Here is a 26,401-nt window from a genome sequence, read left to right on the forward strand (position 1 = left end):
CACCGGGCCCACATGTGGCTACTCCACTCTCACCTGGTGTCGGGTTGGGGGCCACACCTGATGTTTGCTCATGTCCTCCTCCTCGGCACATCCCTCTTTGCCCCCTGACCCACCCCCCACCCACTCCCCTACCTTGAAATGGAAACTCTCAAGTCAGAAGCTTGTTTTGTATTTTCTAGAAAATGAATAGTGCCTGGCTCCTAGCGCCCTGGCAAAGACAGGAGCGTGGATTCACTTACCGGAAGCAAGAGCTGTGCCAGGCTTCGTTGACAGTCCTGTACAACCTCTGGTTCGGAGCGACGTGGTCTCCACAGCCCCGACACCTCCAGGCATCTTCACCTGCACACAAAACCAAGGGGTTCAGAGGCTGAGGTAGCAGGCGGCACAGGGACAGGGTTCCTACTGGGTAGAATAAGACAGAGTCATAGACCCTCATCCTGAAGGGGCCGGGCGATGCTCCGTGAGGTGCAGGATTCCCTCCTGGGGGCACAGGATCCCGGTGAGCTCTCATCCAGCCTGCTCCTCTCTCCCGGGACAAGGAATTCATGGTCTCAAAAGTCTCGTTCCAATTTTTAAAAAGCGGTCTGGCGGTACCTTTTTCTACTGGAACAAAACCTGCCTTTTCCTTCAGCCTCTGCTTATAGTTCTGAGTAGACAAAATGAACAAGGTCTGTTTTTTCAGGGCAGCCTTTCCTACAACCATCCCCAACCAGGACCCAGACTCAGAAACGTCTCCTCTCTGGGTTACATGTGCTGCTGCCTTTTCCTGTTCCCCCAATGTCCTGGCTGTGCAGACTTTCCATCTAGGAGCTCGTGCATTCAACCAACATCATGGGTCCTCTTGTTCCACCCATGGGTCCAAGCTCTGCATTGGAGGCCGTTGGATAAATTATCCCTGCTCCTCGAGGAGCAAAATCTACTCGCAAAGAAACATTCTTCCACATTATAATTTTTCACCGAGATATTATTTCAGAAGCAAAAGCAAAGTGCAATTTTAGTTCAAAGAAAGAAGTTGTGAGCGTGGAAGGGAAAGAACAAACATTTAACGAATGCCTCCTACATGCCGAGAACTGTGCTAGGTGCTTTCACAGACCTAATCTCAGTTAATTCTCAAAACTATCGGTGAGACAGGTATTATTATTCTCATTTAACGAACGAGAGAACTGAAACTTGGGGCGGGCGTGACAGGCCAAGGGGCAGGGCCAGCATCCCAACTCAGGCCTGGCTTGTTCTAAAGTCCATGCTTGTTCCGATCTCCTGCGTTAGGTCCTGCTCATTCCACTTGGGGGAGCCAGCAAAGTGTCTATAGGGGCAGCTGAGCCTTGAAAGATGGGGAACGTTTACCAAAGGCTGAAGGAGGATGGGGAAGTACTGTGTAGACTGAGAGATTAGCATGGGCGTGGCACAGGGTCGGCCTGTGTCCCTCCAAAAGGGACAGAACACAATACCCCTGGGTGTGGCTCAGATGCCAACTTCTTGAAATAAAGACAGCTGAGATCAAGCTGTGCTACCTGACTCAGCCCTAGAAAGTGGGACATGGTTGTTACAAGACTCTCTTGTGCGCCTCGTGTATGCAGCTTTGTTCTCTCCTGGTAACTCCAGACTGCCACAGGCGCAGTGACAGTCACCGGACCCTGTTTCACAGGCACAGGGGCCATGAATAGACAATGCGCGGCTCCGGGCACTTCAAGACTGCTTGGCGGCATTCTGGGGCAGCCAGGGCACAGACAGCTGTCCTCATGCCCCGGAGGAGGGTTAGACAAGCTGGCAGAAGACAACCGCGACCCACCCGCCCCCTCCCGTACATGCTCATCACCCCCAGGATCTAAACTTCTTAGACTTTTTGGAGCCTTTTGGGTTTGGGGGTGATAGTTGTTAGACAGTGCACCATCAACCTCACTAACTCCAAGGCAGAAAGTCTGAAAGACTCACTCAAATTGGGTTGTGGACAGTGGGCGAGACAGAGAATTAATGAGAGGGTTTTTAATGAACAGACATCCAAATCTGTGAAGCTTCTGAGGTACCACTGTAAAACATTCTGGGACCTCTTACACGGAAAGGCTTTTAGATCACTGAGCCCCACCCCCAGCAATTCTCATTATTTTAAGCCACACCTTGTTTCTTGTTTTTACTTTTTAACCCAAAAGGAACAATCTCTGACCTGACCACCCAGTTACTCAACAATTCAACTTCTTGGCTCTGAGTGACTTTTGGCCGTTTCCAAAATTCAAAAAGAACCAGGATTTCCACTGTGAGGACAGTCGAGATAACTTGTCATGGCCACACCATGTCTCCAGGGCCTGCCTTGCTCTCCAGTCTTAAGAAACATAAAGCCATTCAACACTTAACATCCGCTCTGCGCCAGGTGTGAGGGGCACAAAAATCAAGCCCCTTACTCCCTCTTCTCACACCCCTCTGGCTCCACCTTCCAAACGTCTCTCCAGTCCTTCCCTGTCCTTCAGCACAGCCCGAGTTCTGGTCTTTGGCGTCTTTTCCTGGCATCCTGCACGGTCTTGGCTGGCTCACTCAGATACCCCAGTGTCTATAGAACTCAACTGCCGGACATGGCGCTCCTGTCCTGCCCTGTCCCACCTCACCATTATCTCCACCACCACTCCCTTCTCCACTGACTCCTTCCAATTGTCATTTAATAAATTCAAGTCTGTCCCATTAAAAGAACTCTGGACCTCATTTTCTCCTGTGGCCACCACACTTGCTTCCCCACTGCACAGTTACACATATTAAAAAGTTGTCTACACATCACCGCCCTCATTTCCTCACTTCCTATTTACTGCATAATCCATTGCAATCTGACTTCCACCCCTACCATTTCTCTGAAACTGTCTCACCAAGGTCAACAATGAAAGCTTATTGCTAAATTCAATGGACATGCTTCAGTCAATCTTCCAGAAAATATTTATCGCCAACTACGTGTCTAACACTATGCTCGGGAAAGAGCAGCAAACAAGAGAGAGATTAAACACAGAGCAGATATTAAACAATAACACAATCATTTTAATTATAATTGAGGCAAGTGGTATGAAGAAAACATCAAGTTCATAACTAAGTAAATGGGGTGGGGTAGGGCAAACAAGAACATATTCCTTAAGGAAGTAACTTCCAAGCTGAGCTCTAAAGGCTGAATAGAAATTAAGTAGGCAAAAAGGAGAAAAGGGTAAACTGGAGATTGGGAATGGGGGGGGAGAACATGTGCAAAGGTCCTGAGACAGGAACACAAACCCCTCACACATCATTTAAGCTGGCTATTGTCAGCTCCAAAGGACTAGGGGAACCAAGACCAGTCCCTGGCCTAGTACAGTCCCTCAGTAAACATTAACTGAAGGAACGAACATCTCTCTACAAGGCGGCCTCAAAGAACCTTTATCTTTCATCATCCCTTACAAAGAGATGCACTGGTCACATCTTGATCTATTTTCTATTCCTGCCACACATATTCATGTTCTTGCATTCTAACATTCACACCTCAAATACTCTGTGTGTTTAGGATACTTTATTTCCTCCCCTAATCAAACTTCCATCCTTCCTTGATGGTCCTCCAAAGGCAGGCATGTTTGTTTCATTCTATTACCTGTTTTAAATCATTTGTTCTGTAATTACAGCTTATTATGTTTGTCTCCTTCAGTCCCTCCCTCTCTGCAACACTGCTCCCTCCACAAGGGGCAAAGACTGCATCTCGATCATCCTCAAATCTCCAGGGCCTAGCATAAAGCCTGATGCAGAACAGACACTCTTTTGTGTGACAAATCTAACTGGAAAACTGGATCCAACAACTACCAGCTACAAAGGTAATTTCCAAAGATAAGCTCCAACGGCAGCAGCGATGATTCATCCAGAATGTTTTCCGGCTCCCCCAAATAAAGTCACATGTAGACGCACAGTTTATCATGTTGTACCTGAGCAAGACTGTTCACCCAGAGCCTTCAGGGTCCCAAGCCCAGACTCTCCTCCAAAGAATACTCGTGGCCTCTTCAGCTCCCTTACAGCCCTTAAAGTCAATGATCTTAACCCTCATGCAACCTTCATTCTAGGAAACATAAGCGAAACATAATAATATAAAGTCTTGGAGATTTCTTTGAGGTCCAGTGGAAGATCAATCAAGAGTGCAGTCAGTCTGGGAAATTCTTCCTCTAAGAAAATACTGCATCGTACCAGGCTGTTCACTCTCCCTCTATTGTTTACCTCTCCTGTTTGCAGACTTATCAACAGTAGCTATTGATTGTCAGAGTCCAGAAAGGGAACTTAACTGAGTAAATGTCCCCAGCAGTTTCAAACAATATGGAGCCCTTGTTAGGTGTTTAACAATCGGAAAACCATGCCTTCACAGTTATTATTGGGATTTGTTGTTTTAAAGAAATTGTAAGTGTACCATGCAAACAAGGTGAGAATTGTTAACAAATGGCTCATTACAAATGTTTTCACCTTTAGGATCTTTTTCAAATACTGGTATAAAATATATTCAGCTTATATACCCTTCTCTCTGCCAACTTAATAATCAGCTATGTGACCCTCAAACAATCCTTGAATCCACTGGGGCAGGCACCAGGGTGGCAGGTTAATAATGCTGGAAGGGCCTTTAGAAGTCACCTACTCGAACCCAACCCTTTCATTTTCCTGAAAGAAAAATGGACTTAAAGAAAGAGAACTGAGTTGTCTAACCACCAGAAAGCTGGTCCAGGAGGGGCTCAAACCCAAGTTCTGAGACTACCAGACTTGCTGCATTTTCATGACCCTAGATGGCCTCAGACAAGTTGAGACTTGCTCAAGACTACACAGGTATTCAGCAGAAGGGCTCAGCCTGGTACCCCAGCTCAAAGCCAGTATATTTCCCACAAGACACTAATGTTCACCTTAATCTTGGTCTAAGAGCTGAGTTTCTGCAAACTAGTCCTTTTCTGACTTCAAAGTGGTGAGAAATCCCCAAGCACTGAGAGCTCATGAGACCGTAAAGCCTGGCCTGAACCAACATGCATAGACCCTATCCTTTCATTTGAGAAGAATCTCTGGTTGCTTCTCATGTTCCACTAGACAATGAAAACCAGGAACAAAACCCAACCAATTCAGTGCAGCACAAAACAACAAGTATGGTAACTGCTGGGCCCCCTGGGAACTGGCAGGTCAGGTATATAAATCCCACTTGTTCCAGGATAAAGAGGAAGCAGAGGGGCAGGGCAGCAACTGGTAGGGTACAACCAAGAGAGAAAAGATCAGATTTTAATGAAGTGACTACCAACAAGGCTAACAAAAATGATTAATGTTCCTCTGGATACTCTCCCCTGTATCCCAAAGGGTTTTCCTCCTTGCTAGCTTATCAAATATTACCAAAGGGAGTGTCTCAGGAAGAAAGATTACATGATTTCTAAAGGAGCCTTGGGACTTCTCTGGACCTTAGATTCTTCCTTCATAAAAAGAGGGATCAAATTATTCCTTCTAACTCTGAGAGTCTGTGACACCAAACCAGGGGCTTCTCATTTTTCAGGTTAAGGCACAGCCACAGGCATCTCAGCACATTTCATTCCTGCCAATGCTCTCTTCCGCCCTTTTGTTTATTAGGAAAAATGTGTAAGGTCAAGCAGAAGAACCAGAGTTAGACCCGGGTTTGAAACCTGGCTCTGTGTCCTTGTGCAAATTATTTAACCTCTCTAAGTCTGTTTCTTAAACTTTTTTTAAAAATTGAAATACAGTTGACGTATATTTTGTTAGTTTCAGGTGCACTACAGAGCGATTTGATGTTTGCATACACTATGAGTTGATTCCGATAAGTCTAGTAGCCACCTGTTCCCATACAAAGTTATTACAATGTTATTGACCATATTCCTGGTACGCTATATTACATCCCTGTGGCTTACTTACTTTATAACTGGAGGTTTGTGCCTCTTAATCCCCTTCACCTATTTCACCTTCCTTGTCTCTAAATCTTTAAAAAGAGGATAATACCACCTGCCTTACAGCATTACCAGAAGGATTAAGAGAAAAAACATACTATATGTGAAAATGCCTCCCACAGTGCCTGGCACTTGGTTGGCAACTGAATTGTAAGTAGCTTTTCTTCTTTCTTTCACATATATCTAAGGGGTTGGCAGGGGGAAAGGTTGCACTAAATACACTAATGTCTAAAATTTGAAAGAAGTGTTTCAAAACAAATTGAGCAAATGTTTTCTATGTGTCCGTGCGCAAGACAAGGCCACGCACTTCTGGGGCCCGTGGTGAGTACCTGTGGGGTGACAAGGATACACAGAAAAATAAGACGCGGCAGAGAAGGACAAACCAGGTGCTGGGGGCAGGGCAAACTTGTTAGAGTAACAAGACACGTGGTAGAGGAACTAAGACAGATGGTTCCTGTGGCTTTCGGGCACTCAGGCTCTCACTTCCAACCTCAAGTTGACTTAGCTGTGAATGAGTAGGCATTTTCTTATTGAGGGGAAGGCCTGTAAATAATCTCTTCATTGGAGGACTGGTTAACCAATCCACACATTCTCAGATGGCAGTTTTCTACCTGTTGTCAATGGCAGGGAAAAACTACTTTGAGTCCTAATTATGACCCAGCAGTGTCCTAAGCATTACGCAAGCATGAACTAATTGAATATGAAGCTTCCAAGAAATAAGGACTAGTACTGAAGGACTATTATTGTTCTCATTTTACTGAAAAGGAAACTGATATCTCAACTAATGAGAGTTAGAGCTGGTATCAGACCACAGGTCTGCTAACTCCAAAGTCTATGTCTTTAACTACATTTTAGACTTTCTTTCCTGGGAAAATAAACTACAGGCAGAAAGATCTGACAAAATAGAATCCCAGGGTGGATGCTCAAGGTATACTTTAATAGAACCAGGCAACGGTTTCATGTTTTAGCTACTGTTGGATGTGAATTAATAGATAAGAGTCTAATTCTTGCTCCTGTATAAAGAAAAAGTAAAGAGTGGGAGAGAATATAGACTTATAAGAGATGGCTACAGCTCCACACCCATTCTTATGAAATGCTGAAGTGACATCTAGGGGGTGGGCCCCACCCCTTCCTAGTATGCCTGAGACCGAGCCCCTCTCCCCAAGTTTGCATTGATCGGAAGCCAGCCCTGGACTGGAAATCAGCCCAGCCTCCCAAAGATGCAGACACCCACCAGGAATGTGGAAAGCCTAACACTGCTTCTTGAACACAATGGGTTTCTATTTAGCTTTTAAAGCCTTCTGGCCTTCCTGGACCCTACCTTGCTTCCTTCATCCCATATTCAGTCATTCAAGTCATCCTGCCCTGCCCATGACATGAGGCATTTCTTTTGATTGGTGCCTCCTCCTCCATTCCTATCACTAACAACCTCAGCTCAGGGCCCACTGTACCCACCTCTCAACTGGTGCCCTTCCTCACCCTTGTCCAATCCACCCTGTCCACCAATGCCAGACTGACAGTCTACAAAAATAAATAAATAAATAAATAATGCCCACCTCAGGACTCTTTCCACCTCTAAATCTATGGTCTCTACTGCAGATCAGAAAATTCTACAAGCCTGGCATTAAACCCTCTGCAGTCTGGCTTCACCCAGCCTCTCAGACTTATCTTCTACTTCCTACAACTCTCACACCTCCAAATCTTTGCCTCCACCACACATATCAATTCAACATCCCTTGTGAAGACCTTGAATTTCCCTGCCTTTGCAATCCTACTCCCAGTTTCTTCCTTACCAGGATATCATCCTGCCACTACCTCCCCCCTTTTTTAAACCTACCTAAGACTTCTCAAACTTTACCTCCTTCAAGAAGCATTCCCTGACCAAATCTGGTAGCCACCCTGGACACCTTGCTGTTCTTCAAACATGCCAAGCACACTCCTGGCTCAGGGCCTTTGCTCAATCTTTCTTTCCTTTCTTTCTTCCTTTCTTCTTTCTTTTCTTTCTTCCTTTAGGGGGCGGTGATTAGGGGAGTGAACCCAGGATCTCCACTTGAGCTATATCCTCCTTCTTGCTCATTCTTTTACTCCCTGTCAAGAATGTTCTTCCCTCAGATGTGCAAATGGCTCACTCCCCTGCTTCATTTCTCTGTTCAGATGTCATTAACCAGAGAACTTTCCCTGACCTCCTGCTGCTCCTATGCCCTTATCATACTTCATTTCTCTTCAGAGCCTTTATTCCTGATGTAGAATATTCATATATTTACTTACTATCTATCTCTCACCACCAGATCATACACTCCAGGAGGGAAGGTATTTGGTCTATTTTGCTACCTCCTGTATCCCCCAGAGCCTAGAAGTGTTTGGCACACAGTAGGAACTCAATATATATTTGTGGGATGAATGTATGAAGTTCTCCCTCATTTTTGAAATTCCATAATGTTACCCCCTACAAGCCTTAAAATCGCTTGCCTTCATTTGTCCATTTTTCTCAGTGACTCTAAATAGTGAACTTCTCGAAGGCACAAACCACGTATTATACAATTCCACAAATATTTATTAAGGGCTTACTGTGTGCCAGGCTCTGTATGTCTCAAAGACCCTGGGAATATTGGATAAAGCACTGGAGAAGTCCTAGGTTAGTCCTGGCTCTACCACCAGTTGAGTGACCCTAGACAAATCCATTTTCCTCCCAGGGCCTCAGTTTCTTTACATTTAAAGTGAGGAGCGTTACATTATCTCAACCCTCTCCCTGCTTTCATCTGTTAAAATTTGTTAAGAGGTAATGCTTGGCCTAGCCCAGTGCCTGAGACATCACAGATACTCAGTAAATATTTGATTTCTTTGTTGTTGATTCTCCTGTTATGCAGGAATCTAGTTGTCTTGGAACAGAGCTCAGACAGAACAAGTAAAAACTTTCAAGTCCCACTTCCTTCTCTGACTCCACGGGAAACTTCATCCTGGTGTTTGCAATACAGAGAGGATGAACTACCAAAACTGAAGCTGGAAAATATGAACTCTGACTACCACCATTTATTTGGCTATGGAACCCTGAACAAGTAATTTTGGAACCGTAGTCTCCTCACCCCATTAAAAAAACGCCATACTGGCCTTCGCTCAGCTCTGCAAAGGCATCATATGCCCCCCTACCTTTTTTTGCTGTTCCCTCTGCCTGGAAAGTTCTTTGCCCTTTCCTAACTGGACTAGCTTCTACTCATCCTCAGGGGTCAGCAAAAACTTACTTTTTACAGGAAGGTATTCCCTATCCACTCATAGAGCACTTACCTCAATTGCTCATCTCAGTTATTATGGCATTTCTCTCAATTGTTACCTCAATTATTTAATGTCCATCTCTAGGACTGTAAGCGCCACAAAGGCAACGACTGTGTCCATTTTGTTCATCACTATACTCCTCAGTATTTGGCTAAGTGCATGGCACAGAAGCATTCAACAAATATTCTTATGGAAGAATGTACAAACTTTCTGGTTCACTCAGAGAAAAATCTAATAAACACTATTGCACTCTAAGATCTTTCACAAGTTTCTGACAATCAAGGTTGAAGACAGTGAACATATGTTACCCAGAGGCCAAAAAATGTCACAGGAACTCATCTGAACTAAAGAACCCTGGAAGCTAAAAAAAAAAAAAAAGTAAAAGAGGAAAGCACAGGGAGCATTTCTACCCCTAGCCCTCTCTCACCAGGAGACTATTATCAAGAATGCAGAGAAAATCCCATGCTCCCACGGTGAGGAAGTGACCCAGTGGTGGCCTGGTCCTTGTATTCAGGATGGAGGAAGTGAGTGTCCAGAGGCTGAAAGCCAGGAAGCGGGGGCAGATATCCAGGACAGCCTCCCTCCTCCACTATTCCCTCCTAGCAGCTCTAGAAAGCTTCTGGATGCTGACCCTGGTCGACCTAGAGGCTAGGCCACTCACACAGGTGGCTGGGAGACACAGGCAACAGAAAGTCCCTGGTGCTGGGGGAACAGGCGCGGAGAGCAGGAAGCTGCCAGGTGGTGTGAGGTGACCGGTGGGGATCGCAGGCCCAGCTAACCTAACCCTGAAGCTACCCTTCACCCTTAGACACTTCCTTCAGAAAAGTCTTTGGCCACATTCCTCTCTTGTCTCAGAGAGACCATGAGACGGCTCAGAGTCCCCCGGGGGCCTACCTTCCCCAGGAAGAAGGCTCTGCTCTCTCCCTACCCCCAATCATGTCCTCAACCCCGAGAGTCCACACTGCTCTATTTCCTGCGAAGAACCCCAAGTCCCAGGAGACCGTAGGCACCAAATACCCGCCAGGGGGCCTTGGATCCCGTGGGTAAAGTCACACTCTCCTTTATTTTCCGCAGAAAACCCAGAACCCGGGGTAACTCCGTCCCCTCAGAGCTGCCTCCAACTCTGAGGATCCTGTACTCCTCGTACTCCCCAAAACCCTCACTCCTAGGGAAACCGGGTTTCTCAGCTTCCTTAGAAAAAGTTTTAATTTGAGGACCTGCGCTCGTCAGGTCCACCAAAAAAAATTAATAAATAAAATAAAATAAACGCCCCCCATTATCCGTTCTTCCCAGGGACCTCAACTCGCGGGAAGCCGCCCAACCCAAATGCGCCCGCCCTCTCCGCGAGCCTTCTACCGCCGCCCCCTACAGCCTCCGAGTCTTCAGGGAGCGGTGTGCTCACTCCCCCAATTCTCCAAGGAGCCGGGCCCCACAGGGGTCCACTCAGCCCGAAACCCCCGAGAGGCAGTCGGCTTCCCTAGGGCGCCCTGGGCCCGGGCTTTCGAGATAACGGCGGCACAGGGCGGGGCGGCCCTTCCTTACCCGCCTGCGCGGCCATGGTCCCGGGGGCGCGGAAATGGAGAGGAGGAGGCGGGAGCCACGACAGCTCCGCTCAGCTCCCGCCGCCGCCTCAGGCGCGGGAGATCTTCAGCCCCGGGGGCGACTAGGATGCGCCGCCTACGGCGCCCGGGGAGGACCAAACCGCACCTGGCACCGGGGCCCGCCCGCCGAAGCTCCGCCCCAGCTGCCGCCAGGCCCCGCCCCCGAGAAGGCCCCACCCCTGGCTCTGGCTCTGCGGCGGCCCTGGAGCCCCCATAGCTCGAGCGGCGCCCTCTGTGGGTGCCCGAGCTGGTGAGAGTGACTGCGCAGGCTGGAGATCGCCACACATGGGACCCTCTGCTCATTTTACAAATGCAGACAGCTGAGAACCAGAGCGGACAAGCTCAACTACCTCAAAATGGCTTAGCTCATTAGGAGCTGAGCTGGGATGGGAACGCAGACTCTTAACCACCTGTTTAAAGCTCTTTCCAGTTGAGTATTTGGAATCAAGAATATGGAGAAACCAGGTTTACCACACAGATAGCTTTGTTGGGGTTGAGGGAGAGCTTTTCTTAAGAGCTTCCAGCTCAGAGAAGCCACTTGTCTGTGCGACTGTGAACAAGCTGACACTCAGGGGCACAGCCTTAGCAGACCAAGTAAGTATGTAAATGAATCCAGAACACCAGATCTTCCAATTTTTCAAAGACAAGCCAAAATCCAGGTATTCAGGTGAAATTTCCCTCTTTTAAAAATGTTGGTAACGTTCAAATTCTAAAAATGCCAAAAGGGCCAAAGGAAATATATCGGTGGACTGGATTTGCCTTTGGGGCTCCTCTCTGTAGAGAAGAGAGCATTAGACCAGGTCCTAGGACAGACAGCAGGATGGCTTCTGGCAGCTCATTGCTGGATGAGGTGCCTTGAGAACCACTTCCCCTCACTGGGTTTGGGAGGAGATTGGGGTCCTCTGTGTGATGAAGGTCAGCCACATCAGCTGGTCCCTGAGACCCCTCCCATCTGATTCTCTCATGCTGGGTCTTTGGCAACTGTCATTTCCTTAGACCAGATTTAGGTCATGAGAAAAGTGTACAAATGACCAGGAAGGGACAGGGATGGGGCCCAAGGAAATGGTTCACGACACTTCCACCAAGGACAGAGTTCAATCCAGCTGCCTCTAGTCCCAACAATGGAGTAAGCAAAGGTGAGCACAGTTCTTTCTTCCTGCCCTGACCGTGTAGTGCAAAGCAGATGCAGGTCAGATTTTTCTCCTCTGGGCATGGCAGGTGGCTCCTAATCTCCTGAGTGTGCAAAGTGCTGAGGGGGCGGTGGGGGCGATGTGCCTGACTTCCATTAATTCCTGGGAACCCTCTTCAGCAGTCGGCTTTAGTTTCTGAAGAAACCTCTGCTCTGATTATACTAGCTACAAGATTGTGTATTGAATTAAAGTGATGGGGATCCAGGGGGCTCTCCTGACAGGCCACCTCATGGCTAGCAAAAAGGGATGGGGCTTTAACTTGCCCTGCACATGGAAAGAGGTTACACTGTATTTTCCCAGACACCCAGACACTGGCAGCCTTGAAACCAAGACCCCTGGGAGTCCTTCCTCTCCCCCTGCCCCACAGCAAGGAACCCAGGTCTCTTTTCCCTCCTCACTCTCATTCTACTTCTTTCCCATCTCCAGCCTTGTGGTCTATCACCAGCAGGGAGTGGGGGGATAAACAACTCCAAGTTCCTCCCAGAGAAGTTCAGGTAACTCTCGGACATGTAGGTTGAAATGTAAAGGAAGAGAACAGCAGTCTGTAGACATGACATAACCCAGAGACATCTTTTCAGTGTGGACCCAGAGAACATTCAAAAGTCATTGTGAACCCAAGGGGAGTTCTGGAGGGCAGAAAAGGCCTGAGCAGGGAGAAGGCCTCCTGGGTTTCTGGCACCTAGTCACTTGTCCAGTTTGATTACCTAACCATGGCTTGGTCAGTCTTTGAGGCCAGATCCTGCTGACTGACTCACAATCAACTCTGGGCCTACAGAGATGACAACCTGGATGCTGACAACCACTCTTAGGTTCAGACTCTGCTATCCTGAGGGAACTGACCTACTGGTCCACAGCCAGACATTCCCAGTGTCACTTCCATGTGCTTCAAACCAAGCCAGTCTTGGACCTCTAATCTTTCCCCTCCCTGAATTGTCCCACCTAAAATGGACTGATTAATCTTCCAAAATTATGTTTCTGTCACCTCTCTGCTCAAAAACCTCCTATTTGTAGCTCCTCTACAAAACAATAGCTGAACCAGGCCGTCATGAGCTGACTACACCTCACCCTACCACCTACTCTCCCTACTCTCTCCACTCCAAGACGCTGCTTTTCCTTAAACACACTCTGCCCCTGTACCACTCTGCCATTCCTACCACTAGATGTCTCCCTCCCACCCCTGCTTCCCATGTTTTCTGTAATTTTGTTGTACCAGTCTGCTGGAAGTCCTCGTTTCTAAGCTCTTAACACATTGTTATCTTCAATTATATCATTTTTGCAAACTGTGTAAATAAATCTGCTCTGTCCAATATGATAGCCACTAGCTGTAAGTGGCTATTTAAATTAAAGTGAGATAGAACAAAAAATTCAGTTCTTTAGTCCACTAGCCACATTTCCTGTGCTTGGTAGCCACATGTGGTTAGCGGGTACTGTGTTGGGAGAGTGCAGATAGAGAACATCTCTGTAACTGCAGAAAATTGTATTGGGCAGTGTTGTTCTAGACAATGGTCAGTAAGGGCTGCTAACATCACAAACAGGGACTACCAGACATTAGGTGCCTCCTAATATGATGCAGGAAACATATACTACCACTTACGACCTAGTCTTACCAAAAAAAAAAAAAAAAAAATCAAGCCTGAATCTGGCTAAGCCTCTAGACTTAACAACCAATTTACAGGAAATAAGAAGCGTTTCTTAATATCATAGTGATGCAAATAGCAAAAGTGGAGCTGTGGGAAACTCAGTAGAACAAATGAAATGGTTTCCTTAACAGATCAACTGCAAAGGAAAGAAAGGAGATGGAAGAGGATCCTATGGATGTAATGGACTTAAGAGACATCCCAGCAATGTATGGATCTGATCTGGATCTCAATTCAAACAAACTGTACACATTATGAGACAACTAGGAAAATCTGAACAATGATTGGGTGTATGATGACATTAGGAATTATCATTAATTTTTAAAGGTACGTAAGAGCATTTTGGTTATATTTTTTAAAATCCTTATTGAGATGCATATTGAAATACTTAATAGAGAAATATGACTGGAATTTGCTTCAGAACAGAGCAGGTAGGGGAGAGGAACACTGTGTGGGTGTGCGAATCAGGGCTGGACCCGAGTTGATGGTTACAGGATTGGACAATTGGCAGGGGGAGGCTTGTACAGTCCCATTCCTCTTCTGTGCATGTTTCCTTGTCTTACTGGGCTTGTGAATTCCTGGAGTTGCCTACATTTGCGTTTCCTACTATACCCTGGCACTCTTTCACTTGATAACTGTTAGGTCAAAGTTTAAGAGGGAGAAAAGGGCTCCTCCCAGAGGGATGACCTGTAGCTCTGAGGTGCTGGGGAGCCTGAGGCTGAGTCAGGTTTGTCATCTCACCACCTTCTATCTCACACTCTGCTACCGAGGGACCTCACGGCGCAGCATGGCCCCTGCTCCAGGTAGAGGGCTTGGCTGGGGGCCTACCTGCCTCGTTGAGGAACACAGGGAGAGATGCTGACACTGAACAACCTGATGGTCCTCAGGGCTCTGATCAGCCACAAGCTAAGCTCCACAGTGGCAGCCTGCAAGTGTCGGAATTCCAAACACTTCTCAGGACTGGGTCTGCCTGTCAGACAGGTCACACCTAGGGCGGGGTTGTGTATGAAGCGAGGCCTCCAGCCTACGCTTTTCATTTCTAATTATCCATGGGTGTTTGAAGACTTTCGTCCTCAGTGTGACATATCCGAGGACGCACAGGTGCTTCCCAGAGGCCAGACCGGTGTGACTAGTCCCCAACCCATCCCTCCACTCCCCTGACACAGACAATAAGTCCACAGCTCACAGTAATGTAAAACCATTTGTTTAATTCTAAATCAAATCACTTTCACAACAGTGAAAATTAGTGACTGGTCAAGGTGTGCCACTGTACACAGTGTCATTTTCTGATGGTGGTTGGGACCTGGTCCTAATCCACAAAGGTGGCAGGAGGAGGGTGGGGGCCAAGAACATAGAAAACACACACAAAAGAGAGCAAAACTGCCTAGGCAGAAGGGCGAGGTGGTGAGCCTGCAGAGGGGTGGTGGGAAGGGGGCTCCCTGTTGGGGCTGGGCCAGCAGTCCCAAGTTGGCTCTCCTGCCCCATCTCCTGGCAGAGGGTGAGTGGGGGCTGCAAGGTTCAAAATCAAAGGACAGGTGGCCAATCTGGCTTTGCTAGCAGGTTCCTGGGATGCCTTTGCTGGTGGAGCTCCTGGGCTCACTCCACTTTGTTTAAGGGTCTAAGTTATTCTCTTCTCACCTACAACCCTTCTTTAATAACCTTTCTTCTGGAACCCATTTCTGACTGAAGTCCTTTCTCTCATCACTAGGTGGGGCCATTGCACTGAGAAACTCCAGGGGCCCCTCAGACTTTGGGGATTTCCAGGTGAGTGGGTGCCAGGAGAATGTTTAGAATCCATCAGGCACACTGTAAAGCTGGTGGATTACTCCTACCAAACAGATTCGGTAAATGAATCACCTATTCAATACTTGTATTTTGTCTCTTTAAACACTGAACTCTGGCATTGAAAGGTACAAGGGGGAAGAGGGGTGGTGCTGTGGAGAGGGGAGAAGGGCTTCCCTCATCTTTCTCAAGGTCTTGTTTCCACACACTATGCAGGGTCATATCTGGGAAAAACACTCGGTGGGGCTTTTGACCACTTGTTGGCTATTGCTGGGGGTAAACCAGGAGCAGAGTGGACTGGTGAAGTGACAGAGAGGCCCCCAGAGTAAGTCCATCTCCCCTCACCCTCAGGGTCTCCTGGAATACGCTGGATTTCTAGGAAGAGGCTGGACTGGCAAAGCAAGAACCATCCCACTAAGTGAACTGGCCTCCTGCCGGCCCCACACTCCCTCAATCAGATTCAGAGAAAGAAGCCTGTGAAGTCGAAAAACAAATCAGGGCTTGGGAAGAATGATTCCATGAAGTCCCTGGGGAACTTCTACAGAAAGACCACATCCTACCATCGTGCTGAGGCTTCCCAGGCTCTGCGCCTGCTTTACGAACCACCAGGGGCTGCCTGCCCTGGAGTCCCATGCTTCCCTCGTTTTAGCACACAGACGAGGAGTCTTCAAGCCATACCAAAGTCAGGGTCACATGCTGGTCTTCCCCTTCCCTGCCTCTTCACTAAAGGACAATTTGGCTTCTGAGGAGGGTGGTCTTCAACATGCAGCTGGGATGACTTAACAAGGCCCCCAGTTTCCTTCAAGGGGTGTGGGAAAGGATGCACCTGGAGCCCCTGCCACCTTGGGGTCAGGGCTTGCGTGTTCAGTCCTTCCAGCATCTGAGCTCCGAATCCACCTGAGCCCTGACCGCAGGTCTCTGCGAACGCACTGTTGGCCCCGGCTCCAGCAGTCATCCAGGTTAGATGCCCTCTGGCAGAGAGGCAGATATGCACAATTTTAGGGGGAAAGCTGATGGGAAATCTGTGAGTGAAGCCATGTGTCTCTGGGGATAATCCACATCAGGAAAACAGAAGGTCATTCAGGCCACTCTGGAGCCAAAGACACCAGCATGGCCCAGAGGCAATAAAAGATCTTTGGGTCTCTGGTGAATTCATGAAGCGACTCCAGCTTCAGCTGCTGCAGTTATGATCTTAACAGGACAGCAATTTCTTGCATCTCTGCTGAGGAGGAAGGGAGGAAATAGGACAGAACGGCACTGGGACCTGGAAGGGGAACCTCTCTGTATGAGTCCCACTGATTTCAGAGGCCACTTATCAAGGGGTATTTAAAGAGATGAAAAAAAGTTCCCATAAGTACGACTGGGTTCATCCCTTTGTTTGTGTGATATTAAACTCAAGTGAAATTGTTCTGACAGTTTCTCTCCTCCTGCCTCTTCTCTGTGCAGAGTCAGGCCCTGCTGAGCTGGCTGGAACAGGATTTCACGGTGTAACCCATGAGGGATGACTCAATGCTAAGGCCTGAGGTTAAAGCAGGGTGTTTACAGCAGTGGCCATCTTCCAGGGTCCTCAACAACTGGTCTTAAGTACCACAACTCTGATGGAAAAACAAGACTCCTTGATGTGTTACTGACCCCACTGATTCCAGGGGGTCAGGATTAGCCAGGAAGCCAAACATCAAGGTGGGGGTGGCGTGTCACAGGTCCAGAGGCCCTGCTGTGGATGTAGGCCGAGAGCCCAGCATTAGGCAATCAGTAGCCAGAACATGATCACCAGGGCCACAAACAGGAAGAGGCGTGACAGGAACTGTTCATCCACGTACTGGGGCGTTCCGGGGACAGCTGGAGAGACAGGAGGAAGGAGAGAGGGGCTGTGAGAATGCTGCGGCTCTGCACACTTTGCCCACACGAGTCAGAGGTTGAGAGCATCAACCTTCATCTCTTTACAACAGAATCCTGCACACTAAAAAGATTTCCAAACCCCAAATAATATTAGACAAAAGCAAATTAGAATAATGAAACATATGGGATCATGTCACAATGAGGACAAAGTCTCCAATTTATCCTAAGAGGGTCTGGCCTGCAGGTGCAAATAGAACAGGGAAGTCTTGGAAAAATAAAAGAAAAGCTACTGTTTTTTTTTTTTAATTCATTTTCTTTTTCTTAAATTTGTATTTATTTTTGTTTATTTGTTTGGGGGGGAAGTAATTAAGTTTTTTTTTTTTTTTTCATTTTAATGGAGGCACTGGGGATTGAACCCAGGACTTCATGCATGCTGGGCATGCGCTCTACACTGAGCTATACCCTCCCCCCTAAAAGCTACTGTTTGTTAAGCATCTCCTGTTTGCTGTTATGTCTACACATTATTGCTTGGTGGGTATTATCTCATTTTGTGTAAGAGGAAACTGAAGCACAGGTACGGGGTGACCTGCACAAGATCTCTAGGTGCATGTGTTAGTGGGGAGCCCCACCGCTGTGCTCTCAGCCTCCCTGTGCACTGCCTCCCGCGTCATGGAGTCTCTAGATTCTGGCACTGTTGAGCAGGAGGGGTCTTAGGGAGCCCCGTGTGGGTGTCTTCCTTTTCCAGAGGTGAGAACCAGGACCCGGACAGGCAAAGCGACCTGCCTCCCTCACTGCATTGAAGTGGGCTGAGAACATGGCCTCCACTCCTCTCTGCTTTAAGAGCTACTATGTAGAGCTCCTTGTCCTGTCTGGGGGAAGGAGAGTTAGGAGAATCTATATCCCAGACGGGCAACTTGTACTAAATGTGACAATGGAAAACTGTGGCAGGGGGATAAAATGATCCAGAGTCCACTGGCCGTTGAACTGTTCCCCTGGGGAACCCAGGGTGACTCTGGACCAGGCTGGATGGAAACAAGCTACCAGGCAGGTACCTGCTGCTTCCACGGGGCCCTGCCCTGCTTCAGAGCGAAGCATACCCTGTCCTATGGGGTCTCTTTCCTCTGAGAAAATCGCATGTGAACAGAGGAGAAATTCTGAGGCAGATGAGGTAAGGAAGCGCAGTCCCCAGGTCTCTCAGTGCTGTACTTGTCCCAATAGGGGCTCTGACGGAGTCAGGCAGGCCGGCAGTCAACAAAGACTTATCAATTGTCTGCATTGTGCCAAGCACAGGGTCGGGGCAGGGGACACACAGGACGGCTCAGCAGAGGCTACTGTCCCTAAAGCATAGGCTCCTGGCCAGGAACCACACCCTGGCCCCTTCTGTACTCACACCGTGCCGAGCACACACGAGGCCCCAGTGAGTGCAGGCAGAGCTCAACAGAACTCGGAGCTCTGCAGGCCCCATGGTAAGGATGGGGACCCATGCACAAGACTGCAGTAAAGCTCAGGGTGCCCACCTAACTGCTCTGCTCCACCCGAAGGCGACTGGCACTCTCGGGCTGGCTGGAGGGAGAAAGGCAGCAGAAGGCAGCAGACCTCAGCAGAGTTCCCAAAGGGCTGGCACTGAGGACCAGCCCCACGTGTGTCCTGAGGGAAGCTGGCCAGAGATGCCAGAGAACAGAGAGGCCCTGACTCCCTGCAGTCGCCTCACCCCACCTGGCCCCCAGTGGTCAAAGCAGGAGGCACATGCCCAGGACTGCGCTCTTCCTTGGCTGTGCAGTTTCCACTTCATTTTATGGGCACGGGGTATGTCTTGGGAAACACCACTCAGCATCTTCTGATCTGTAGAATGAAGCTAATTGCCCACCTCTCCCACAGGCTTATCGTGAGGCTCCCAATTTCATAACGAGAGGCATTCTGAACATGCCTAATATTTGGTAAGTGTGCAATATCATTACCATGACTACCAGGAATCTAAAAGGAGTTTAACATATTTTGAAAAGGCTGACTATCCACGCAGTTACCTAGATACTGCCGAATTCCAAGGAGACGTCCAGCAAAATTACCAAGAGAACAGGGTCTTACCTGGAGGAGGCCGCCCATCGTTTATGTTAAATGCTGTGGCAAATATCCCAAAGGGGAATGCTCCAATTCCAAAAGACATCTGGAAACCACCATCTCCAAATCCAAACCCTTGAAATCCCTGTGTAGAAGAAATGTAGCTCAGAAGAACAGCAAGCAGGTTTCTCCTGCACCTGTCTAACATGTCACCTTACACATGGCACCCGTCTCTCCCCGCTACTCTTTTCCTCCCATCGAGATCCCAAGGCAGAGGAACCCTGGTGGCCCCTCTGCCCATCTAGCCTTCGAGGGGCCCCAGCTAAAGAGCTGTGAATGCCAGAAGGGACTGGCTCTGACCCAAAGTAAATCTCTCTGCTGCTCCAAGTAAGGGTTCTCAGAGCTCCAGGTTCTTTCCCAGAGTCCCACCCTGCCCAGTACAATTTTCTACATGCTTTATAGCAGCTAAATTGTCAATAACCCCTATGCCCAATTACCAGGAAGCATCAGAACAAGCCACACATTATAACAGAAAAAAAGTAGGAACCCTAATTAGCAACAATGGAGGTTATGATCAAAATCTTGATACACCTTTTAAAACAACATTACGCTGACTATGCAGCAACACAGAAAAACTCTTATGACCAAGTTATCAGACAAAATTGTTTGAACACCATGGTCACAAGTATGTGGCAATATGTACCTATCTGGAAAAGATATGGGTAAGAATTTTCAGTCAACATTTTTCTTTTAATATTGTTACAGAGAATTTTAAAAATTCAAAACAATTTTTTTCTGATTACAAAAGTAACATATGCTTGTTACGAGAAACTCACACCTTACAGGAATAAATGACACAGAGTCAGAGGTCTCCTTGTTTCCCCTCCACTTTACAACACCCTCCCAGCCAATAACCACTGTCAGCAGTCTGGTATCATCCTCAGCTTTTCCTCCCTATAGCATGGTCTACATTGCATCATCTTACACATGAAAAAATTCTGTAGAAATCATAATATTCTAAATAAGTTAACTCCTGTTTTCTAAGTGCCAACTCTGTGTTAGGCACTGTGTTAAGCACCAGGATACTCAAATAGCACGTAATTCTTATATCAGCATCACCCACATCTGCAGATGACCACACCAAGGCTCAGAGAGGTGAGATAACTTCACCAAGGTCACACAGCTAGTATGAACTAGCTAGGGATAGAATTTAGATCTAAAACTAGGTCAGTATAGTCCAAAAACCCATGATCTTAATTACTGTGCATATCTTTAAAAAAATTCCTCTCTTCCTCTGCATCCCTGGGTAGATCTTTAGAACAAATGATTAAAAAATAAAAAAAATTAAAAAAAATAGAGAGGGAGAAGAAAAATTATTGGGCCAATTGCTTTTCACAAAGAGTTGACTGGCCTTCATTTGTGAGTCTTCCGCAAGTCAAGGAAGTGGCCACTCCCTGTCCCACACTGAGTGCAGTCTGGCATCCAGCTCCAAACTTCTTGCCGGGCAGCACTACCTAGAAGGCCTAACAGCCAATTTAACCCACGTTCCATCTGCACAGTGAAGAAATGCCTCCCACTCAGAGCCAGCATGGTGAGTCTGAGGGCTCCTGGGATCGAGGCTGCCTCACCCAGAAGGTGCAATTGTTTCATCAGGAACCACCACTTGATTCAGTGCAATCCCAAGGACAAACTCCCCGGCCTCCTTCCAGCAACACCTATACAATCCCACGAGTCCTGACTTTTGGTGGGTTTATGTTCCTTGGGCAGAGTAGGCAAAAAGCATCACTGGCGGTTGCAGGTGCTTGTACACCAGTCTTCAGGGCAGGGCCTGATTCCTGGGTTAGGAGCTAATGCTCCGTTACGAACCAGAGCCTGGGAAGGTGAAGGTGCTGTCGCCCAGTTGTCAAGAGCAGGGACTTCAATATAAGCCAGATCTGGGCTTCAGTCTTGTCCGTATGGCCCTGGACAAGTCCCTTCACCTATCTGGGCCTCAGTTTCCTCTTTTGTTAAATGGGCTGATGTGGGGTTTAAATGAGGTCATGCATATAAAGCCCTTAACATACAGTTCTTTGCATGTAATAATCATCCAGCAAGTGTCCACTGCTGTTATTATTAAGAGTAATCTTGAGAAGAGATCCTGATTTCTATCACGATCCCTGACTTCATTCAATCTAAAGGATTAAGTAATGTTAAGGCTATACATCTGAACACTAAACAGCCATTAAATAAAGTATTAAAATCTCAAGATATATCATGAAATCTCTCTCCCTCTCTGAGAATGTATGGGCATATCTCATTTCATCGTGCTCCACAGACACTGTTTTTTTGTTTTTTTTTTTTTTTTTACAAACTGAAGGTTGTGGCAACCCTGCATGGAGCAAGTCTGTTGGCGCCATTTTTCCAACAGCATTTGCTCACATTTGTCACATTTTGCTAATTCTTATAATATTTCAACCTTTTTCATTGTTATTATGTTTGTTACAGTGATTTGTAATCAGTGATCTTTGATTTTACTACTATGACTTGTTGAAGGCTCAGATGATAGTATTTTTTAGCAATATGGTATTTTTAAATTAAGGTTTGTACATTTTTTTAGACATAATGCTATTTATTGCATATTTAATAGACTATAGTATAAACATAACTTTTATATGCACTGGGAAACCAAAGTTTGTGTGACTCGCTTTACTGTGGTATCTGCTTTACTGCAGTAGTCTGGAACCGGACCTGCAGTGTCTCTGCAGTCTGCCTACAATCCCCACAAGGGCAGGGTCTTCACTGTGTTCACTGATGTATGTATCACCAGTGCCTGGAATGAGGCCCAGCACACAGAAGGCACTAAATACAAAATGAATTAAATTTTAAAAGAGGCTTGCAAAACAGGAACCAAATATTGTAAAAATAAAAATGCATGCTTACACATACATCTAGCTATAAAAAACACACACACATAAACAGATCTACAAAATTTGTGTGTATAGGTAACTATAGAAAAACAGAAAAGAAAATAGACCAGAACGTTCCCAGTGGTTATCTCTGGATGGTGTGAATATTAGTTATTTTCTCCCCTCTTTCCCTTTCTGTATTTTGCAAATTTCCTCTACTTTTGTAGTCAAGGAAAAAAAAGTGTAGGGTCAAAAGGGAAACTTCTAAAGCCATGAACTCATTTCTAGAAGCTTCTCCTAGAATTTTCCTCACCCCTCTGTTCTCTGGCTCTGGCCTCTGTCCTTGAGGACGGGGTGGGGTCTTCTCTCTGAAAACAGAAATGATGTAAAGTAAGTCTATTACGAAATGCTTCTGAGCTGGTCCCTGAATGGACTGGGAGCATTTCACCAACAGGGTCAGGGCCACAGCCCCCTTTCATGCCCACCACATGAACTTATGCCAAATTAATACTAACTCTGTTCCACCTGCAATTGCTTTTCCTTAGTGTGTAGAAAACCAGGGAGAAAATCCAGTTTTTACAAGACGTTCATCAGATGGCACGCAGCCCACTCCTCTCACAGAGCCTGACCCAGACTAGTTATGACGGCCGGCCAGACACCTTCCCTGGACCTGTGTGATACAGGGCTCACGGACGTCAAAACTCCCAAGTCTAAACTGAAACAGAGGATTGCCCGTAGGCAGAGCCGGCTGAGATTCAGGGTCTCTCTGTTCTGCCCCATTACCTTCAGCTCCACCTCCCACTACTCCTGGGCAAGTACTTTACATGATTCTTTTTGCCTCTGGGTCCGAGCCCCTCCCATCACTCATCCCAGATACTGGACCCACCAGGCACTAAGCGGGATGGTAAGACTGAGGACAGACCTTACTCTTGAGGTGCCCATGGTTTTAAGAGGGCTACAACCAGTCACAATACAGGGTGGGAAGAGACTTCTTTAATAGAGGTGTCAACTAAATGGAGTGGGAGCACAGGTAAAAGCAACTAACGTGGGGAAGAAAGGCCACTTCAAGGAGGATGTAACCTTAGGACTGCTCACTGAAGATGGCAGAAGGTGGAGGACGAGGGGGTCGAGCAGCTCTGGGGAGGCAGGAGAGGCAGAGGGACAACAAATACAAAGGCTAATGAAGGTGAAGGGTAAGATCCTTTAAGAAAAGCCAATATATCCAGGTACAGGGCATGCTGGGGCGGGCTGGCCAGGAGTCTGGGGGGTGTGTACGTGTGTGAATGTGTGTTTGCACGTGCCATGCACTACACTATGAAGGCTCTCAGTACTTGTGTCTGTAGAATGCCAGACCCACCCACAACTCCATTTCCAGAAACCTCAAACTCCACAAAGCCTCCTGGACCCGTGTCTCCTCCCCTGTCTATGTCACTGCTGAAGCAACCCCTCCCTGCAGACCCTCCTGCTGACACCCTGCTCCCAGGCTCCTTCAACAGCACGGAGCACACCTGTGCGCTGCCCAGCACACTGCCTGCCACTGGCAGACGCTCAGGGCACATCTGTATTACAGCCCAGCAAGGGTGACCCGATCCCCTCCCCTCCTCGCAGGCTCCCATCTGGATCCCCAAACTGAGGACCTGCAGGCACTACGTGAAGGGTGGAGTGAGAGGTGTCCAAGGGGAGGAGGGGGTGTGAGGGGCGCCACAGCCTCACCTGGGGTCCTGCTGCCCGGTGCTGCCCCTGCCGTACAGCGGGATGACCTTGTCACGGCTGATGCCGGCTTTGCAAACTGGACACACCTGTCTGTTAGGTCTGGTCTCCAACCACTGCAAGGAGAGAAAACCGCATGACGGCACAAACCCACCAGAGTGGTCAGTCTGAGCCAGCAGAAGACACGGACCAGAGGCCGCACACTGGAAACACCAGAACCAGCAGGGAACACCTTGAGCAACCCAACTCTCTGCTTCCCGCTCCTGGCGCTCAATAAATATTTACTAGTGGTGAAATCAAAACTGCCTTTAAACGCCATCATAATTAAACAGGCTTCTTCATGCTTCGCTCTCTTGAGGGGCTCCCAGCAATATGGCAGGAAGGAACTGCAAGCCTGGAGCTGTGTCAAGAGGCCTGACAGATCCAGCCTCAGGTTAGGCCGTGGGTACAGCAATAATAAACTGTACACCTCCACCTTCCCTGAGGGTCCACTGTATGACCCTGGCAGTCAGATTATTACTATTTTTTCTGTGTTTCTCACTTTTACAGCATTTCCTCATTAACTCTGTATTTCAGACACCAGCATCTGGGCCTCAGCTGACCATTTTCTGGTGATTTACTACGTGCTAAAGAATAGATTTTTCTTCTTATCTAAATTTGCTTAGTGTTTTTTATGTACTTTCACTGATTTTCACATTGTACTATTTCTTTCAAAATTAAAAACACCAGGTGAAGATGGAGGCGGGGGGTGAGGAGGAGTGGAGAGAAGTAGAGAGATTTGAAGGTGCTACATTACTGGCTTTGAAAATGAGGGCCGGGATCATGAGTCAAGAGAATGCAAGGACATGATTTCTCTCCCAGAACCTCCGGAAGGAAACACTCTTGCTGACACCTTGATTTGAGTACTTCTGACTGGCAGGACAATAAGATAATAAGTCTCAGTGTTGTGATAAGTCATTAAGTTTGTTGAAATTTGTTACATCAGCAATAGGAAACTAATATAATGCGTCAAAAGAAAGGGTCCAAGAAAAATACCATAAACTTCTAACTGTGAACAATAAAACCGCAATATTCTTTGGGGAAAAAAGAAAAAATTAAAAACACTAGAATCCTATTTGGGGTTTTCCAGCCCCTTTGACTGGTTATAGTAAATCATTTTGTTTAACTTTCTCAAAAACAAAACAAAAATGATGAAAATGTATTACCTGTAGTGTCTTTGTAGACATTAAACAATTATATATATTCTCAACATTTATCTTAGAACATTAATGGCATCTTTAGACCCAATGATACAAAGTTTATTATATAAATGTGGACCTAGGACTTCAGGGCCAAGAAGAAGGCAGCATTTAAAGATTTTATATCTTATTTCCTTTATCTCACTGTTAAAAAAACTCAAAAACTTAAGTGTTATGAGCTCTTCATAAATTTAGAGCAGAAATGTTCCACCAGGTTCCGCTGGGGTCAGAATGTGCAGCCCTAAAACTAGCGGAAACCCAAACCTGTCTTGTTTCCTCCAGTTCTCTCTCCCACTCAGGTTCGGAGGCTCTAGCAGGCTGGAACTTCTGTCCTCCCTCACATTCCCAGCCACCTACTAGTGTGAGACTCCACTGCCAACAACCATGGAGACACTCAGCCAGCGCTGATTATTCACAGCCAGTTGTGAATGCCAAGCCCGGCTCTGTCCCACCAAGCAGGCGCCTGGGTCTTGGTGAAAACTTACTAAGTGGTTTTCATAATAATCAAAAGCTGGGAAAAGAGACTCTTTCCCTTTCATAAAAGTTCTCTGTTGAGTTTCCCTCTTCTTAACATTCTCAAGACCTTTAAGGGTGGAGGGGATTTTTGATACAATAGGAGTTACTTTTTATAGAGGCACAATCTCAGAAATAAAAACCTAACAGGCTATCATATCTAACGTACAAATGAGAAAGTGAGACCCAGCAAGATGGAAGCCTGCCAAGGCTACAGAGGCCATTGGTAGCAGAGGCAGGAGCATCCCTCCCAGGTACCACATTGACCCCCTGTTACATCAAGTGCTGTCCGTGGTCAGATGTATAAAGAGCTGGGGGGAACACAAGCAAATGAGCCCACAAGCAGGGGAGATTGCAGATTCTGACGGCAGTCTCCTGAGACTAGAGGTGTCTTGTGCAACCACAGCTGATGAAAGACAAAGTAAAATGAAATGCATCTTACCTGATGTAAACACGGCCAACTGCCAGAGTCCCCAGGGCAACCAGTCATCAAGGAGGAAAGAGACAGGGGAAAGGAAGAAAAATGATTTCATTAATAGAAACACTGGATATGGTAGGAACAGGAAAATGGAAAGACAGCATCGTACTGCAGAGCACTGCCACCGCACTGAGGGTCTGCAGCGATCACTGCTTTCAGAAATTAGAAAAGACTGAGCTCAAGTCACAGGAAAAATGAAGCAATGGAGACAGGACCCCAGTCTCCACCCCTGGGATCCCACTACTTATGAAGACCCCCAGGTCCCAGACCATCTCAGACCAAGCTTCTTTACAAGGT

At 47.1% G+C, this 26,401-nt stretch overlaps 2 protein-coding genes across 10 annotated transcripts in view; both read right to left on the reverse strand.

Annotated features, from left to right (window-relative positions):
* The window catches only part of LIMK2 (LIM domain kinase 2), a 52,073-nt gene extending 41,194 nt beyond the window's left edge, over positions 1-10,879 (reverse strand). For 2 of the 4 annotated variants that reach the window (XM_064481059.1, XM_064481058.1), the window contains exon 1: positions 240-339. Coding sequence is in view for 1 of the 4 variants with exons in the window: in XM_031443108.2 (XP_031298968.1) it covers positions 240-339; positions 10,716-10,731 (116 nt within the window). In the remaining 3 variants the exon portion in view is untranslated. Of the gene's footprint in view, positions 1-239; positions 340-10,715 lie in introns of those variants that run through there. The other 2 variants (XM_031443108.2, XM_064481062.1) reach the window with 2 other exon arrangements.
* Positions 10,880-14,788: 3,909 nt separating this feature from the next.
* Positions 14,789-26,401, reverse strand: part of RNF185 (ring finger protein 185) — a 30,176-nt gene continuing 18,563 nt past the window's right edge. For all 6 annotated transcript variants that reach the window (XM_010992260.3, XM_064481063.1, XM_031443106.2 and 3 more), the window contains 5 exons: positions 26,069-26,087; positions 23,879-23,991; positions 22,479-22,533; positions 19,308-19,425; positions 14,789-17,222 (listed from right to left, as the gene is read on the reverse strand). In XM_010992260.3, the coding sequence (XP_010990562.1) occupies positions 17,125-17,222; positions 19,308-19,425; positions 22,479-22,533; positions 23,879-23,991; positions 26,069-26,087 (403 nt within the window). In that variant the 3' untranslated portion in view covers positions 14,789-17,124. The remainder of the gene's footprint in view (positions 17,223-19,307; positions 19,426-22,478; positions 22,534-23,878; positions 23,992-26,068; positions 26,088-26,401) is intronic.

Source organism: Camelus dromedarius, chromosome 31 (genome assembly GCF_036321535.1).
Source record: "Camelus dromedarius isolate mCamDro1 chromosome 31, mCamDro1.pat, whole genome shotgun sequence".
Classification (NCBI taxonomy): domain Eukaryota; kingdom Metazoa; phylum Chordata; class Mammalia; order Artiodactyla; family Camelidae; genus Camelus; species Camelus dromedarius.